The sequence below is a fragment of the Mirounga angustirostris genome, unplaced genomic scaffold, assembly GCF_029215605.1.
Source record: "Mirounga angustirostris isolate CCGP_5_RB_7025 unplaced genomic scaffold, mMirAng1.0.hap1 SCAF_2, whole genome shotgun sequence".
Taxonomy (NCBI): domain Eukaryota; kingdom Metazoa; phylum Chordata; class Mammalia; order Carnivora; family Phocidae; genus Mirounga; species Mirounga angustirostris.
This window is the reverse complement of record NW_026991710.1, coordinates 98682219-98701528: the sequence shown is the minus strand read 5'-3', so window position 1 is coordinate 98701528 and position 19310 is coordinate 98682219. Positions and strand designations below refer to the sequence as shown.

The 19310-nt window shown below is 40.8% G+C and overlaps 1 protein-coding gene across 7 annotated transcripts in view; it reads left to right on the top strand.

Moving 5' to 3' along the window:
- The first annotated feature begins 3312 nt into the window (after positions 1–3312).
- The window catches only part of PDE5A (phosphodiesterase 5A), a 143840-nt gene continuing 127842 nt past the window's right edge, over positions 3313–19310 (top strand). For 5 of the 7 annotated variants that reach the window (XR_010409508.1, XR_010409506.1, XR_010409507.1 and 2 more), the window contains exon 1: positions 3313–3757. Coding sequence is in view for 3 of the 7 variants with exons in the window: in XM_064584986.1 (XP_064441056.1) it covers positions 3636–3757 (122 nt within the window). In the remaining 4 variants the exon portion in view is untranslated. Of the gene's footprint in view, positions 3758–4202; positions 4331–5086; positions 5221–19310 lie in introns of those variants that run through there. The other 2 variants (XM_064584988.1, XM_064584987.1) reach the window with 2 other exon arrangements.

Genomic DNA, 19310 nt, shown 5'->3' with positions numbered 1-19310 from the left:
GGTACTAACTGTACTCATTGCTACTGGAATGTCATAGCTTCTAGTACTTCTCAGTGACAGGGCTGAAGTAGATACAGAGATATATCCAACAAAATATGTGTAAGACAAATATACTAAAAACTACATTACTGGGAGAAATTTTAAAAGACTAGAATAAATGGATAAATCCACTATGTTCATGGATTATAAGACTCATTATTATTAAGTTGTCAATTATGAAAATGTCTTAGCATCTTACAAAGCTGCAAGTCTATATATTGGCTGGGATTGTGGTCACATCTGGGGCTCGAATGGGGAAATATCGACTTCTGCACTCACACAGGTTGTTAGCAGAATTTGGTTCCTTGTATTTGTAAGACTGAGGGATCCATTCTCTTGCTGACAGGAACTCCTTGTAGGCTGTCAGCTGGAGGGTACCCACAGCACTTAGAAACTGCCTGCATTTCTTCATCATGTGGGATTTCTCCCCGTGATACAACTCACACCCACACACAAACCCACATATTTAATTTTTAACCTCCAATTCCATTTCAACACCACAATGTACCTTCTAGTCTTCCCCCTTCAATAGTGAGGAAACTGGATCCCATTATAAGTGCAAATATATTAATTTTCTCAAGCCTGGAATACACTGGAAGGTTGCAAAGGGGACAGAATATACTGTATGGGATTTGAATGAAAAAAAAAGCAGGCCAGTCACTGATATGAGGAATTCTTAATCGCAGGACACAAACTGAGGGTTGCTGGAGTGGGGGGTGGGGTGGGAGGGATGGGGTGACTGGGTAATAGACACTGGGGAGGGTATGTGCTCTGGTAAGTGCTGTGAATTGTGCAAGACTGTTGAATCTCAGATCTGTACCTCTGAAACAAATAATGCAATATATGTTAAGAAAAAAAAAAAAGGAAGAAGAAGAAGGTAGCAGGAGGGGAAGAATGAAGGGGGGGAAATCGGAGGGGTAGACGAACCATGAGAGACGATGGACTCTGAAAAACAAACTGAGGGTTCTAGAGGGGAGAGGGGTGGGAGGATGGGTTAGCCTGGTGATGGGTATTGAGGAGGGCACATTCTGCATGGAGCACTGGGTGTTATGCACAAACGATGAATCATGGAACACTACATCTAAAACTAATGATGTAATGTATGGGGATTAACATAAGAATAAAAAAATTAAAAAAAAAGAAGCAGGTCAGGAAAGATTTCATGACTCCTGTAATTCACATTCCTTTTTTTGAGAATTTGATCATCATTGATTTATTTTTTTCTAGTTGTATGATCAAAACCTCAACAGTAGAGGTAGGTAGAAGTCAAATCATGCAGAACTTTGTAAGCCACATTAGAGAGTTTGGGTTTTATTCTACTACGATGGGAATTGGAGGCCTTTCTGTTAGGCCTCCATTGTGCATTGTTTGTTGTAAATAGCATTAACAGCATTTTTAAAGTTATTTCCTGATAATGTTTATTATTTACTCAATCTTCAACTCATTCTAAAACAAGATTGGAGATGCTTAGGGCAATCCATACCAGTAAGTTAAAACATTAAAAAATCTATCAGATAGGGATAAAAAATAAAATGGAGCTGGGAAACAAGAGGTCAGGGTGAGGTCACCTTTAAGAACTTTAAAGTTACAGAGATTTGTTACAAATTTTATCTGAGATCTCTGGAGACTAGAACAGTTTGAAATAACTCATCCCCCAAACCACTGTGATAAGCTCACTTCAAGTAACCAGCCTTCACAAGAACCCCCAATCTGCCATGTATACCACACAGAATTCAGACTCGCTAATGGCAGAATCCACGGATTGTTTTTCTTGCAGTAACTTTTCAGAAAACTCTCTGCTTTCTGATAATTTAACCCTTTCAGGTTAAGAGAAAAATGGACAGTTAGATAGTGCTTGTTTATTTAATCAAGGCAGCCAGCTGAAGCAAACAATTCAAGCCAAAAATTCACTTCATTTTTTGTAGGAAAGTATAGTTTTAAATTATAACTGACCCTCTGTTAGGAGAAATGCATGGATTTCCACAGGGAAAAACTGAGCACTGAGGACAAAGTCTCGAGTTCACGAGCACTGTAATCACACATCAGGATCACAGAACTCGCATTTTAAAATCTGATATAATTTATTGCACATTATTTCACATTCTACTGCTTTGCTTACTTTTTGTTGGTTTGTGGTTACTTGCATACATCAGTAAAGTTTCAGAAAAACTATAATTATAGAAGGACAATTATTTAATGCAGGAAGGATAAACCATTGCATTGGCGGATTGGAAGACATTTTTTAAAGTTCTTATATTATCAATTTAATTATGCATTTCTATGTAGTAATACTCATTCTATGAGTAATGTCTAACATTCTTGCCAAGAATAGTTTGAAAGGACTTTGTTAAAAGTATGTCAGCTAAATCACTATGGGTATATCACTGCTAATGGTGTCGTTCACACGTTGTGAAACATACAACTCCATATTTAATTCTGCCCCCAAATTAGGTCATTGCAAAATACCGTTATTAAAACTGCAAATTGCGGGACAAGGAGATGGAGATGAGAACAAAGCAAAAGGAAGACACCAATTCCTTTTTGGAAAGCATGATTGGGATAGGACAAAATAGAGTAGGAAAGCTGAGCCCTTTGAAACGGATACTTTTTTGTGGGGTGTGTGTTAATTCCATTTAAATATAAATGACTAATAAAACTTGGGCTAACCAGTCTGCTCTGTACTATCCCCGGGTAGCGTCTATGCTCTCTAACCTAATTGTACAGAGGTTCCCTTGTCTTCTGACTTCATACACAAACCATGATGATTATTTCAGTTTTACCTTTTCCTTTTCCCAGAAAATCTTGTTCCAGTCATAAAAAGGGAATGTTTGATGCAAAGACGCCTAATTTATAATTATTTGTGGTTATTAACAACATAGTAATTACGGAAATGCCTTTGTTGGAAGTTACCCACCAGGAGCCGCAAATCCGTGGCACACACCCCCGGGCTGCCTGGGCTCGGAGGAAGGTCCATCCCTGCACCTTCCAGACCCAAGCCCTGGGGAGGAAAGCGAGGCCGGTCGGTCACTGTTCACTCAGACCTGAGAAAAGTCGCCAGGGTAGCCGCACCTCTTACTTTTGGTGGAAGGTTCCCCTGACTCCAGCTTTCAGGACTTGGGATGGGCGCACACATCGCGACTCTCCCTTTCGTACTGCGGGGCACTCTGCGAACACACCCCCAGTCACCTCTGCGCGCTCCCCTGGAACCTGCTCAGCACACAGCGCACCCCAGCGGCGGAGCGGCCTCCTTCCAGCGGCGGCCACTTAGCTTCCGGAGAGCTCGCCAGTTGCCTCCGCCGCCGCCTTGGAATCTGGGGCCCCGACGGCCGGCGAGACCCCGCCTCCGCCCGACCCCGGGGAGGCCGCGCGGCTGCTGCGCCTGCCCCAGCCGCCGCACCTGGGAGCGGTGATCACCAGGAGAGGTGGGGCGTGGCAAGAGGCTGGCCGGGCGCCGGAGCAGCTTCGCCAAAAGCCAGCCGGACCGGCGCAAGGCGGAGGGGGAGGGTCTCGGGGCAGAGGCCGGCTCCTCCGAGGGAGAGACCCCAGCTGGGGTGGAAAAGGGCACAAAGCAGCTGCACAGACGCTGGGCGCGGATCATGGAGCGGGCCAGCCCCGGCTCCGGGGAGTCGAAGCTGCAGCGGGACCAGGATTCCGTGGAAGCGTGGCTGGATGATCACTGGGACTTTACCTTCTCTTACTTTGTTAGGAAAGCCACCAGGTAAGAAGAGGACCCCTGGAAGACCCACCCGGGGCGCTGAGAGTGACCTGGGGGCTCATCTCTCTCCCTTACTGAATTTTCCTCTTCCTTTACCATTAAACGACCTCGGTTCCCAGGCCCTTTGCTTTTGAAGTAGGTCTTTGGTCCTGCTAGGGTGTAGACACCTCGACTTTATGGCTAGTACAGTCGAAAAGCCCACGCGTGGGATTCGATCCAACTTGCTCAAAAAGTTCAATGCAAAAATGTACATGCGGACCCCCCCCCCCCCCCACACACACACAGCCCGGCTGCCCCGGTATTCCCTGAGAGCAAGATTATTTACATACATCCGCGCTCACGGGCCTTCCCCCAGCCCTTCTTTAGCCTCCCAGTCCCCCTAAATCTCCTCAGCGAAACCAAAACAGTTTTGAGCCCCTTCCCTGCGGCTCCGGAAGCACCATTTCCAACTCGGTCCCAGCAGCTCCGCTCCTCCCCCGTCCCCCCTCGCCCTGGCCCTTGGCGGGGCGGGGAAGTCGGGGTAGGGGCGAGACCACGAGGAGCCCAAAGGCAGCAACATGCCGGAATCTTCCCGGAGTAAGCGCTGTCGCCTTTTGCCCCTTTCCAGTCCCTTGCTTGGCCCGGCGCTTCCTTTCACTCTCTCTTGCTCCCAAGGCGGCGCCGCTGGAAGGGCTCCGCAGAGGGGTTCGCGGCGCGCACACAAAGGGCGCTGGGGAGGCGCGGCGGGAGCCGACAGCGGGGCGCTGACGGGTCCCGCGCAGCCCCAGCCGACCCCAGAGGCCAGCTCTTCCCGGTCGAGAGCCAAGCGCCGGGGCGGCCGCTGCCGAGGGCGGGGCGGAGGGTGCCTGTCCTTTGGGAGGTGGCTGCCCGGGGGGCAGTTGGGGCGCGCGTGGGAAACGCTCCCGGAGAGTTGGGGAGGAATTGAGGTGGAAGCCGAGGAAGGAGGGGCCGGAGCGGAGAGTGGAGGCGGGCGGATGCCCTGAAGCCTGAGGAGTTGGTGGGAAGCCGCTGGCGCGGGCAAAGGCTTCTGCACGCGGACTCCGACTGCCTCCAGGACGCGCCTCTTTGGAGAAGAGTCCCGAACCCGCCGCCGCCGCCGCCGCCGCCTCCAGGCAGCGGCCGTCGGGCAGCTGGCGCGGGCTGCCTTGGCCGCCAGGAAAGCGCTCTCAAGGCGGTGATGGTGGAGCGGCCGGCCGAGGCCCGGCGCTGGGCTCCCCCCCGCCGGCGTTCGGCCTCCGCTCTGCCGGGCGCTCCCCGCCAGGGGGCGGCGCAGCGCGGAGCGAGCGGGCTGCGGCGGGCGGCGGCCCGGTGGCGGGGTCGGTAAGGGAGCAGGCGTCGAGTCACCGCCTCCCCTGGGCACGTCGTCGCCCCCCGGCGCCTCCCGGAGTCCAGAGTCTGCGGAGGCCGCGTGGTCTGCACGTCGACCTTCCTATGTTTGCTATGTTGCCCTTTGGGGACAAAACAAGGTAGTCCCTTCAGCATCCCCCCACTTGCCACTTTACCTTGGGGGCGCCCAGCGGGGGGCGGGGGGGCAGAGGGATGCTTCATTGAAAATGGACTGTCTGATATTTTTGTCTTCCTTTATTCTCTTACGGTGTATTCCTTTGGGATTTTAGAAGGGGCTCTTTTTAAGGCAGTTTCTCCTAAACGAGTTTGTGTCGATTTCATCCCTTTCGGGGGTTTTGGACCGAGGCGATAGCTTAGGGCAAATCTTATCTCTTCTGTTTAATTACTCCGCCCTCCTTTTAAAGTCCTCTTTCCCCGCTTTGGCTGTCTTCCTTCAAAATCTGAATCTGGAGCAACCAGAGGATAAACCCTGAAAAGAAAAGTGGTTTCTTTTCAAAGGACAGTTTCCTGCGAGTTCGGGGTGAGGCACGAAGGCCATCTAGATCTGGAACTATTGATTGTTGTGGGCCCCCAGTTTTCAAAGGTCACCTGCTACTCCGAGGCCATCTGTCCCTAGTTTCCTTTCACCCTTGCGCACTTCCACTTTTCTGCCCCCATTGAATGGGGAGCGGGCAGGAGAGCTGGGCTGATTTTTTTCAGTGTGTCAGGCTGTTCTTTGGAGATGTTCTGTAGGCAGATTATTAGTAGTTGAAAGAAAAAAGTGATTTGTCTTACAAGTCAACATCAGTGTCCTCTTCTTTTTTTCCTTCTCTCCCTTTAAAGACAGAAACTTAGGATAGTTTGGTGATCTTTTTAAGTAGTCATACATAAGAACACTTCACTCAGAGCCTGCCAAATCTTTGAAAGTAACATTTTATTGGAAGTTAAATGGAAGGGGTTACATTTAATTTTCTTTTCACATTACTTTTTCTCCCGAGTAGCACAGGATTACAGTCCTCATTTCTCAAAGTTACACTTTTCTGTGTAAAATTCAGATCATCTGAAACTCTGTATAAAGACTTTTTTAGTTACGGTTTTTATATTATAGTTGATGTTGACAATAGGCTGACCACTTTCTATGACATGTATGTGTATATATATTCTTATATATTTCTAAGAGTTTATGTTGAGTAAAACTTGGAAAACGAAAGTGTAAAATATTTAAGAGTAGTACAGGCCCTCCTTAAGTATAAAGTGCTGAAAGTTGTCAGTTTAAAGAATACGATCTAAGAGCTTGTGTGTAGGCAGAGGTTCCTGTTTGGGCTTATATTTGGTGGCATTAACTAGAGATTTAAGATTGAGAGATTAGACAGTAGTTGATTATAAAAATTCCAAACTTCTAAACCCAGTGTGATTCATATGGTTGTGGTAAAAACTTATTGCAGACATTTTAACTTTATAGCTAGGATTTTTTTTTTTTCTTTTAACTAGAAGCTGTTACTCTGCTTTTATCCTTTTTGTTACACTCTGTAAGTGTAAAATGAGTACTGTGTGTGATTCAGGACCCCATGAGACAGTTCTGTAGAAACATTTAACATGTTTTTAAATTTAAAATAAATTTGGATTCACTTAGATTGGCCATCTGTGCCGGTAAACAGGCATGTTGATGGAACTACTTCCATGCATGACATTCATGCATGCTTTTTTATCCTATTCCCAAACTGAATGATCTGTACTCAGTAGTAGTCACTGAACAGAATGAAGGTTTCTGGCATCCCTAAATTCTCATTTAAATACCCGTGAATTTTGGTTGACCTTGAAAGCAGTTCGGCTGCTATATTACATTGTTTCCTATAACTATCTTCAAATACAGAGCTAAGCACCTAGTTAAAAGCTACAAGCTTGGAGCATAGATGCTTTTTAGTAATCACAACCTGTTTATGTGAATTTGAGTGTCAGTTGAACAATTCATAACATAATCTATTGGCATAAAAATTAACTGGAGACTAGTAAACTACAACATACGGAAACTCCCACCCTCACCATTCTAGACAACTTTGCAGTTCTACCCGCCTGAGATACTACTGTGTTAATTAAGGGCTCTAATCTTCATGCATTTGCAAATGAAGGCTTCCGAGTGCTAATGCCACTTTAACAGCTGTTGTTATTCTTGACAGCATATTAAAATAATGTTACCTTTCATTAGTTACTAATCATTTCTGCCATTGTGGGTTATGTTTTAGATCATTTAGTATTGTAGGGGTAACGTGATTGACTTCTTATTGCTTTGTTTTGTACTAGGCAAAAGCTTGAGAATATTTGACATATAATGGAAATAGGAGTTACTAATGAGGACCAGTTTTTATGACCGCTTGGATCAAAGTCCAGAAACCGAAGTTTTACACTTCCATGTAACTTTCTATGAGAGACTTTTTACTTGACACTGCAAAACTGTGCTGAATTAGTTGACATTCTGGGTCCTGTGTTTGAGACTTTTTTCTTTTCTCTTTTCTTTCTTTCATATTTTTTTCTTATCTCTAAAAGCTGTAACATTTTTATTGGCAAGATATTTGTATTAAAATCAGATGATGGATATAAAATAAATATTGCCATCCACTTTTTAAAAACACTGTTTCTGTAATTACATAGGAATATAGTTTTCAATTTTCAAACAAATGATTTGTTAAGCATATTTTATTAAGCTGTCAGTAGTGTTGAAGATAATAAAACCCTGTGGTTATTGACTCAGTGTGACTTTAATATTATTTATAATATTTTTTATGATGGTAATTCTGATGCAGTAATGACCTTTTCTTTTTGTATTGTTTATAAACAGGGTTCGTATGGTCAGCTTTAAGCTGCTTTTTTAGTGCCCTGAAAGTACTCATGTGTATCAGATTCTTTCCTCCTAAAAGAAGCTGTAGGAGCCCTTATAATGATGTTTCTCATTGCCCTTCTATCGCTAGTGTTCTCAGGGTTTCAAATTCAGATCCATTTTAGAGTCTGCAATGCAAGGTCATGATTCCTAACAATGTGGTAGAATTAATGCAGTGGCAATTATTCATAGTTGCATATCTCAAAATAAATCTATTTGCTTAGCTAACAAAAACTTAAGTAGGCATATAGTACAATTCAGTAGCTTTTTTTCAGCTCTGTGAAAATGGCTGATATTTTCATAAGATCATGTTTTCAACACCTCAAGGTGTACAATTTTTAGCATTTTGAATATGGTGTGCAACAAAATTTTCTTTTAAAGCAATTCCACCTAAATATTTAAATATTTAAAATATCTGAAACTGGCTTTTAAGTTTTATAGGTAAAGTGTGTACCTTCATCCTTATCTGATTACAGAGAATGTCTTTCTAAGATACTCCCCTTCCTTTAGATTTGAAACACAAATTAACTTAGAACTTTGCTTGAACTTCCTAATGCATTTTAATAATGCTCAGGAAAGATTTCTTCCCTAATTGAAAAGGCTACACAGAACAGTTTGATGTTTATTAGTTTATCCCCCAAACATTTTTCAACCTAATAATTTATTAAACCTGTAATTGTTATGTTGAGTTAGATTTGTTCTTTGTTCTCAGAGCTGGTTGTAGGATGACAACCTCTTCCTAGGATGAAAGCCTTTGGTAAGGACTGTAGGGCAATTAAATAAATCACTGACTGAGTTGATTGATCGTGGAGGGTTGAAAAATAACTAATTTCTGAATTTAGGATGCAGGCTAGCTACTGACTTTGCAGGACTTCCTATGAAATTAGTTTAGCTGGACAGATGTAGATTCAGTTGACCAGTGTTTACAGCTGATTGATGTGGTCTTGGAGATATCTGTTATATCAGGTTCTCAGTAAGAAGTGCCTGTGAGCTACATACCTAGGAATAAAAATTGAAGAAAGTCTTTCCAACATGAGTCATTCATTTGATATTTAGCTCTGTAATCTTATTTCCTGACTTGGTATTCCCATTTAATTTGAATTATGTATATTTTTTTCATGATGTAAGTGCTTTATTCATTTTCTTTAATTGGTAGGAATTTATACTTAACTGCTAACCAAATGTTTAAGGCAGGTAAGGCAAACTGAGTGTTAAGTTCTTAAGAATTATTTTGATGGGGGCATCTGCGTGGCTCAGTCAGTTAAGCGTCTGCCTCCGGCTCAGGTCATGATCTCAGGGTCCTGGGTTCAAACCCTGCATCTGGCTCCCTGCTCTGTGGGGAATCTGCTTCTCTCTCTGCCCCTTGAGTGCACTCCTTTGCTTTCTCTCAAATAAATAAAATATTTAATTTTGATATGTATTCTAAAAAACTTTTAAACAGCTCTTAAGGATATCTATTTATTATTTCTCTGGTTTGTAGTTTGTACTGAACATGCTTTTTGAAGTGTTATGTGCCATTGTTAGCTTCTGTATTCGTCAAGACTTTTCCCTTAATTGTGAATTTTAAAATCAACCTTTTGCAAATTATCTTCTCTGAATAATTTTATTAAATCTAAACTTGGGAGAAAAAAGATTCCCCCTCTAGTATCATATCCCTAGTGATAACTGTGAAAAATAGCAATCATTATGTCTACTCTCTGTTGAATACATATGCCAAGGTTGTAAGAAAAGATCCTGATCTTTTAAGCAGATGAAATAATTAAAACACACACACACACACACACACGATTTTTGAATTTAGAGTTAGAGGGGATCATGTAATCCAGTGTTTCTCAGACTTCAGTAATGTTCCTCTGTTAAAGGAAGACATTCCTCTTCATCTCTAGTATATTAGTTAGAAAGTGTTTGGCCATAAGTAACATAAACCCTACTTGAATTCATACAAAATTGACTTATAAGAGATTGTTTGGTTTTGAAATTCAGCTGATCAAATATTGTCAAGATTCTGCTTGTCTGTATATCTTTTTAATCTGGCCTTCCTTCAGTCCATCCACCCATCCGTCCGTTCTTCTTTCCTTCTTTCCTTCCTTCCATGCATCCATCCATCCATCCATCCATCCATCCATCCATTTTTGGGCCCTGTGCTGTGTTGGCTTTATTCTGTATGCTTTCTTTATATGGTGGAAACTTTTTTTTTTTTAAAGATTTTATTTATTTGACAGAGAAACAGTGGGAGAGGGAACACAAGAAGGGGGAGTGGGAAAGGGAGAATCAGGCTTCTAGCGGAGCAGGGAGCCCGATGCGGGGCTCGATCCCAGGACCCCGGGATCATGACCTGAGCCGAAGGCAGACGCTTAACGCCTGAGCCACCCAGGCGTCCCTGGCAGGTTTTTCAGGGCAACTTTCTGTGGGTCTTAAAATTCTGATGTTAGAGAAATACCTTGTTATTTGTGTCAGTCCTCTCAAAATTACCCTGGCCTTGCTTGGGTTATGTGTCTGCTCTGGACCAATCACTGTGTCCAGAAGAATAAGGTTCTCCAAGTACTTTGTTGGGGCAGGTAACCCATAATGTGAAATGCCTTTGGGGGAGAGGGAATTCCCAAAAGAAAATGATATAGACACACCCACAAGTTCCAGATATCTACCATACCTAGTGTTGGACTTCCTTTTATTTAATGTTAGTTAAATGTGGAATTCTTAAGAGTAGGTATAATTTAATCATAATTACAGCATTTTTCCAATTGTAATACCAAAATAAATTTGTAAGTTAACTATGAAATACGAATGGTACATCTCCAGCCAGATGCAATTTGACAGCACTTATTAAATCACCTTTGCAGAGTGAATATGGCCCTGACTGCCCAATAAAGGGTCTGGTGAGGTCAGCTCACCTTTGCTACAGTTGCACTAATGATGATTCGCTTCTCCCACTGGGTCTGCTCAGTCACCAAGCTTTTATTCCGATAGCACAGCATACCAGCTTTTGGTTTGTAGTTGGTTTGAAAGCATATTTGCATATTAAATTTGTCTCTTTTTAATTTTCTCTTTATCCTAGAGCCACTGAGCGGTAGTGTGATTGTAAACACAAATATAAACCTGCTAAAATTGCAGGACAGTGCGTGGTTTTAAGGTGGTCATCCAGTCTTTTATTCTTTCACCTTTTTGTTTTGTTTTGTTTTGTTTTAATTATCATCAGTGTGAAAACGCAAAGTTAAGACATTTTCATAGAAAAATTACAGATCTTCAAAACGTACTTGTTTGGGAGTCTCAGGCCTTCTCATACCTCAGATTGAAAAATGCCAATCTAGTGCAGTCTCCCCATATCTCAACTACAAAACAAATGAGTTTCGTATTTACAGCATAGATGTCAGTCAGTTATTATGTTTTCTTTCAGATATAAGTATGTTTTCCTTTAAGGAACATTTTTCACACGTGTGATTGTGAATGCATGGAAAATAACAGAACATGTCTCTTTCAACTCTCGGTCGAATTTGAACGTAAAACCATATGAAGCAATTTTGTATTTTATTTATGTTTGGTCCCCGTTAACTTCTCAGATGTTTTTATAGCTGGAGAAAACTTGGAAATAGTAAATAACTTTAGGCAGAGCATTCATTTCCTTTCCATGCCAGATCCAGGAGAAGTAATCACTGTAACCTCTGGGTAGAGATTATTCGAGGCTATCACTTGGAGGTGCTCCAAACCTCCCCAGTTTCACTTAATAGCCTATTATAGTATAGTCATCTTTTCTTCGTCTAAACCAGTGCCTCTCAAAAGGGATGCTATTGGGGTGCCTGGGTAGCCCAGTTCGTTACGTGTCCAGCTCTTGAATTCAGCTCAGGTCATGATCTCAGGGTGGTGAGATCGAGCCCCACGTCAGGCTCAATTCTGGGCATGGAGCCTGCTTAAAATTCTCTCTCTCCCTCTCCTTCTGCCCCTCCCCTGCCTCTCTCTCCCCCTCAAAAAGAAAAGGGGACGATGCTATTAGCATTCGGTGGTGACCTTTTTATGTTGTTGTGAGAGGCTGTTCAACACATTGCAGGATGTTTAACATCCCTGGGCCCCAGACATTAAATGCCAGAGCACCCCCATCATTATACCCCACATTTCCAAGTGCCCCCAAGGGCATATTACTACATACATACTGCTTGTGTTCTAATACTAAAAATATAGTATTTTGAACTATTTAATATTGTTTTATATTTCATAATAATCTGTTTAATATTGATTTCTACTGATGGTGGTTAAGGGCCCTAGGTAGGAAAAATCTTAGCTTCAACCCTAGAACTATCTCTTTAAAAGAGTATGACCTGGGGCATCTGGGTGGCTCAGTCATTAAGCATCTGCCTTCAGCTCAGGTCATGGTCCCAGGGTCCTGGGATCCAGCCCCACATTGGCTCCCTGCTCGGCAGGGGGCCTGCTTCTCCCTCCCCCACTCCCCCTGCTTGTGTTCCCTGTGTCTCTGTCAAATAAATAAAATCTTTTAAAAAACCAAAAAACAAAGAGTATGACCTTACGTGCTTTATCTGCCTTCTCTGTAAAATGGAGGTAGCATTTACTTCATAGGGTTCTTAGGAAATTTAAAGGAGATAATGCATATTTCCTTCTCTTTTTTGATAGTGAATTTCAGTAGTTTACTATTGTACCTTGAGAATCATCAGCGGCTTAAATATTATCACAGATTTTGATAGTCATTCTTTTAATCTGGTAAATGGGAATTAGAACAAATGAACAGTGATTTTATAGATTTTAAGAGACTGTATTTTTTACATGAAAATTAATGATTTGAATAGAACCATTTATGGACTGTGTGAGGTACTGGAAAGGGAATTGGAATGGGAGCCTAGACCTCCCTGTGTTGTCCCCAGCTTTGGGATTGGCCCAAATTAATAACCCTGGGCTTTAAAAAGTGGGAGAAGGCAGAGAAATTCATTAGTGAGTTTAAAAATCTCTCAGCTCTAAGCATTCTTTTTTTTTTTTTTTTTAATTTATTTGAGAGAGAGAGAGAGAGAGCACAAGCAGGGGGAGCTGCAGAGGGAAAGGGAGAAGCTGACTCCCCGCTGAGCAGGGAACCCAACACTGAGCCGATCCCAGACCCCCAGGATCTTGACCTCAGCCTCAGCGGAAGGCAGCTGTTTAACTGACTGAGCCACCCGGGCACCCCAGCTCTAAGCATTCTTGATTCTCACAAGGAGAACAGATTCTCAGATTCTCAGATTGAAGTTTCCTTCTTTAACTACTTTCCAAATATGAGTAGTGGCTCCAGGTCAAATTATGCAAACAGTTTAACTACAACTATAAAACTAGGACCTTAGGAGCAGGAAAAATATCTAACATTTTATTTATTTTATGTGAGTTATTTTTGTGTTTTTCCTACTGATAATTTTAGCAGATTTCCATATGAGTTTTTAACCATCCCTTTTCAGACAGGAAATTAGTACACTTTTCCTATTTCTGGTTTTAAAGTGATTAATTAATTCACAGGACAACGAAAAAAAGCACTGGAAAGAAAGAAAAAAGGATGACGTTTTAACAGTAAACTTAAAAACATGAGAATGCATTGTGTTTTGTGCATTACTCAGGGCCTACAACTTTTTACTCTATTTTATCTGAGGCACTGTGCAAATCTCCCCAAATGTTACTACTCAAGGACCTCCTGCATAGCCCTCCAGGAAGGCTAGGCTTCAGCCTACTAAGAGAATTTCCTCAATTGAGCCACTTAGGGTAGGAACTAAAACAGACCACTTTAGTCTCCAAATATGTAGCAGAGTGTTAAAGTATTATTTTGTCTAGTATTAAAACCATGCTCCAGTTTAGAATTATGATTATTATGAAATATTGCTGTGGTTTTCATTATAGGTAATTAGTTATATATTTTCTCACATTTGTTGTCAGTTTTATTTTATCTTTGATATTTTGACAAAAAAATCATCCCCAAATCTCTATTTTTGTAAAAAATTAATTTTTAAGTAGTATTGGAAAAACAAGTTATGTTCTTGCATTTATTTTTCTCAACTAAATGTTCAGCTCTTTATTTTTATATATTATTCAGAAAATTATGTCATGTAAGTGTAGTTATTAGACTAGGGAGTCTTAATGTTTTTTGGTTCTAATTTGAGAAAATACATTAAACCAACTATTTTTTTCATATAAGTGTTTCTGTAGAGACATTAGTGCTTTTAAACTAGGAGCTTTAAGAAGAAACAGTGGCTAACATCTAGTTTTACTGTACAAGCCTACTGAATAAATTATTTTTATTTTTACAAAAAATCGCTTTTGGGGGCACCTGGGTGGCTCAGTCGGTTAAGCGTCTGCCTTCGGCTCAGGTCCGATCCCAGAGTCCTGGAATCGAGCCCCGCGTCGAGCTCCCTGCTCGGCAGAGACCCTGCTTCTCCCTCTCCCTTTGCCTGCTGCTCTGCCTACTTGCGCTCTCTCTCTTATCTCTGTTAAGTAAATAAATAAAAATCTTTTTAAAAAAATTAAAAAGAATCACTTTTGAAGGTACACTCGATTTAATAATGTTTGATTATCTCAAAAATAATAACTATCATGTATTAAACATTATATTAGACATAGAGTGTGTGTGTCCCAAATTCTATGCTGTCACTTTATATACATTATTTCCTTTAATTTTTTAAAAAGATTTATTTATTTATTTATTTATTTATTTATTTATTTATTTATTAGAGAGAGAGAGAGTGTGTGTGTGTGTGCACAGGCAGGGGGAGGGCCAGAGGGAAACGGGGAGAGAGAGAGAGAGAATCCTCCAACAGATTCCCGGCTGAGCATGGAGCCCAACACAGGGCTCGATCGATCCCTGAGATCATGACCTGAGCCGAAATCGAGTCAGCTGCTTAATGGACTGAGCCACCCAGGCGCCCTTCCTTTAATTTTCTTAAGAACCCGAGGAAGGTTTGTCATTATCTCCATTTTATGGAGAGAGTGAATAATGTACCTAAGGTTTTACTGTTAGAAAAAAGTAGCTCTGGGGTTGAAGCCTAAGTCTGTCCCACCTAGGGCCCTTACCCACCAGGCTCTACTGAAGTTTAGTGTCAGCGGTAAAAGAAGCAAAGCAAAGGCTCATAGATTTAATGTCATGTGGACTCCAGGAAAATGTTCAGGGCCATTTAATGTGCATGCACATTACTAAACGATGTGCCTAGAGACTTTGCCCAAGTGGGTTTAGTTTCCATATATAATTTTAGAGTATAAAAAGTGGGAACTCTCAAATGACATTTTAAAATAGAATGGCTGAATATTTGGGTACTAGGCCATTACAATTATATTTTTAGTATTAGAACACAAATACCGTAAGTACAGTATATTTTCAAAGAATTTTTATCCTTTGTTACATTATTTTAGGCAAGAGTACAAAACACATTAAACTTAGTTGATCCACAATTAGGTTTCATCTAATTGTATTTTTAACTTATGACAGTTACTGTGTTTATATCACCATTTTACTTTGCCTTGTAAATTTTTCTTCTTTTTTCCTTAGTTTTCTAGATGGCAAGAAATATTGTATAAAACCTAGACAAAGTGTTTTAATCATTTTTCCCTTTCAAGACATCTGGAATATTAAATACATATTTTAAGGCAGTTCTGTCTTTTTCAAGATTCATTTCGTAAGATGAATGAGCACTTCAACTCCGCTGCATGGAGTCGTTATGGACCCAGATGTCTGTGTGTGTCTGTGTGTCTTTTGCTAACCATATTTGAAATACTATGCAAGAGTTTACATCCCTCTGTCCTGTCAATAAGTTATGCATTTCCTATTTAATATTTTTAGATAGAAGGCATTTGGAGGAAGCTGTGACATGTCTAGATTAGTGGAAAATTTCTAGAACACAAACTATAAATTGTAGTTTTCTTTCCTGTGATAGGTTTCTAATAATCTTGAGTGAAAATGAAAAATTGGAAAAGGAGGAAAAGTTTTGATTCTTAACAGAGTATGTGCCTTACAGTTACCTTTCATTTTTTCAATGAGGATTACTAACCAACTTAATAATATTTTTAGAAAGAAGATGAAGTGTACCCAATATACAAACTTATATCTATTTAAACATCCATTAAAAAAGTATTACTAGGTTTGAACCATTAATTTAAATCATTAAGTTAGTTGACTGTATCATTTTAAGAATGATACACTTTTCATCTACTTAAAAAATATAAGTACACAGGGCTCTGCCATGTTGATAATTTTGAGGAAATAAACTCTGTTACAACCATTGTAAAAAATGACAATTCACCTTCTAAGTTTTCTCCCCACCCCCAATTTTTTTTATCTTTTTTATCATTCACGAATGAATGAACTTGATCATCCCTCTGTGTATCCCTAAAGATGCAAAATGTCCAACTAGGAATATCCAGCTCAGCCTTTTCCTGCAGCAGCTGCTAAAACCTGGCTTCCTGGCCTTTTGGGTGCATGAACTCATTTAATTTTGTAGGGCACTCCACCTACTTTGTGACACCATTTTGAAGGGTACAGTGCTGGTAGTGTTATAAAGAACCTCAGTAAAATCAAAATGTGTTAAACATTATTCTTCATGACACGGACTTTTAAATCAAATTGCCATTGCATGAGCAGTTGGGGTGCAAGAGTCTTCCCTAAAGTAGAATATTAAGATAATAAACTTCTGATCGGATTCATTAATATTTAAAAAGATGTGAAATTTAAAATTCAGGTCACATTTATGACAACTCATGGCAAGTTTTTGACAACTGCCCTTTGGCTTTATTTCCTTTCATCTAATTAATACCAGTCTTCTGGGCTCTTTACTTGCTCAGTGTGGGAAAGAGTCCCATTGTGAGCCTGAGCAGAATCTAAGGTATATACAAGTTTGACAGCACAGATGATATTCACATTATGTTACCTGAGAGGAATAACTCCCAGCATTGATGTTGGTACCCTCCAGGGTTTCTCTAGCTATTTTAAGACATACTGTAAAAGTTAAAAACAAACAAACACAAAACGATATTTAATTTACCCATTTAAAAAAAGGGTATAATACAACTCATTTACGAGGTAAGAAATTGTTTGTGTCATAAAATAAGGAAGGATATAAGTGACTGGGAGGATCATAAAACAGATTTTGGTAAAGAGAGAAGGAATGATTTGGATGGGATGTTAAACATCAGGATCTTGTCATCGAATATAAATTCTTGGCACTAATTTTCACTGCATTTTCCTCGGTCGTGGCTTGATTTCAAGTGTCTAGGGCCTGTTAGCTTTTGTTAACAGCCTTGTAAAATGAAGTCAACTGAAATACTTCAAGAGGGCCGCCCTGGTTTTGATTGCTCCCAGCTTTGCCGGGCAGTTAGCAAGGACATGCTTATCCACGAAAGCAGAGGCCCTAACTTATTAGTGCTTGTAACACAGGGTCAGAATACGTTGCAGAACTTGTGTCTCTTTCCTTCTTTTTGCTCAGATGGTTAGGCTGCAACTTGTCTAGAGTTATGATAGAACTCATCTTTTTGGAGGAGGGAAAACTTCATGGGATTCTATCAAGAATGGCATTCTGTAGTATCTGCTTTGGCCAAGGGCTTTGAGCCATCAGGATGCCTGTAGCCAGCCTGTTTCCAGACCCTGTTAGCCCACTCAGCCTGGGGGTTTGTACACCAGGAACACCTTTTCCCCCTCATCATTTGTCTGATTCTTAGAACTTTATGAAGAAATGAACAGCCACCACTTCCTACCCCAGCCCTGCATCTCCATTGGAATGAGTGCTAAGGGTACAGGAGATAGCGAAATCTTGAAAATATGGAGGAGAGTTTGAAATGCTTTTACAAGCATTTTCTAATTTGACTCCTGTATCTGCCCTGAGCAGTGAGTGAAGGAGTAAGGAGGTCCTTCTCCCATTTAAAAAAGAGGAAGTGAGGGGCAAAAGGACATTGAGTTGACTGACCTAATGATCACCCAATGGCCTGTTGAGAAAGTCATCCTTTGGGGGGGGGGGTGCGGTCTTCAGGCCTTTTAATACAGCTGCCTGTGTTTACAACTGAAAGACTGGAAATCCAGAGAAATTTTAAGTGGTTCAGCCTCACATCTGTGTAGTCTTATAGCTGAAACTAGCATTACCTTCTGATGGCCTGTTTGGTATTCTTGACTTTATACCCTGCTGAAGACAACACCTTGCACTTCATCAAGAAGTCAGAACAGGTGGCATTTTCCCTGTTTTATAGAAGATGAAGTCGAAACTCAGGAAGAAATTGTTTGCTACTGGTCATACAATTCATTGGTAGCAAATGCTTAGATTAGATTAGAATTTAGGACTCCCCAAAACTTAGCCCCTTGATGCTTTGTAGTCCCAAGGATTTTTAGCAGTTAGTCAGTCTCTCTTTTATGAGTCAATTATAATTTGTTTATTCTCTATTAAATGCATGATGTGGTTTTGAGAGTAAAATCAAAGAACTTGGTTTACAGAGGAATTTTATACTGTAAATTATTAATCTGTACGCTTTCCAAAGGTTCGGTTATTATACACAGGATCACAGTGTGGTAGTCCTTTGTGCTCTTTTGATGATAAAATTCGAGTTAGTGCTTTGATAGCCTGGAACTCATTAGTATGCGATATAGAACCTACCTTTTCTTTGTTGTCTGTCTGCCAACAATTTCAGTTGGGGAAAAGAATATAGAATGAGTGGTGTGGTCAGAGGAAATACAGCATACCCAGTTAAATTTGAATTTCAGATACCACTCAGACTAAAAAATTATTCATTGTTTATCTGAAATGCAATTTTAACTGGGTGTTCTGTATTTTTATTTGCTAAATCTAGCAACCCTAAAGAATGACTCTTCTCTTGAACATATTCATGATACATTTTTTTTTCAATGCATTGGTTTTTTTTGTAAAACACGACCTGGTTTCAGAGAATCAGACATGGGATTCGGTCAGATTTTTTTCAGGACACTACCCTTAAGAATCTTTATCCTCCGAGTCCTTTGAGACAGTTTTTACCTCGGTGGCTTAATGTGCCATCTTTTTATGATCTGGGTGCAAAAAATTAAGTTAGAGGATGTGTTACTGTAAGTGATCTTACTCTCTCCATGCCTTGGATGCTTGAATTTGAGTTTGACTCTTTTCTTCGTATGCAGCTAGAAGTTTACAGAGTGCCTCCTTTGTGATAAGCATTGATGTTCTGGGAACGTTTATATTCTTACAGGCCATAAGACTTGGAAAAGGAGACCTGGATTTGACTCCTGATATTGCTACCAAATAGAATGTCTTTGGTTCAGCCATTTTAATTTAGCTTCATAATTTAGAAAGCAGGATTGTCAATGCCTGCCTTACAGGTTTAAATAAAATGGTGCCCCCCCTTTTTCCCCAGTATCATTCATATAAGTACTTTTCAAAA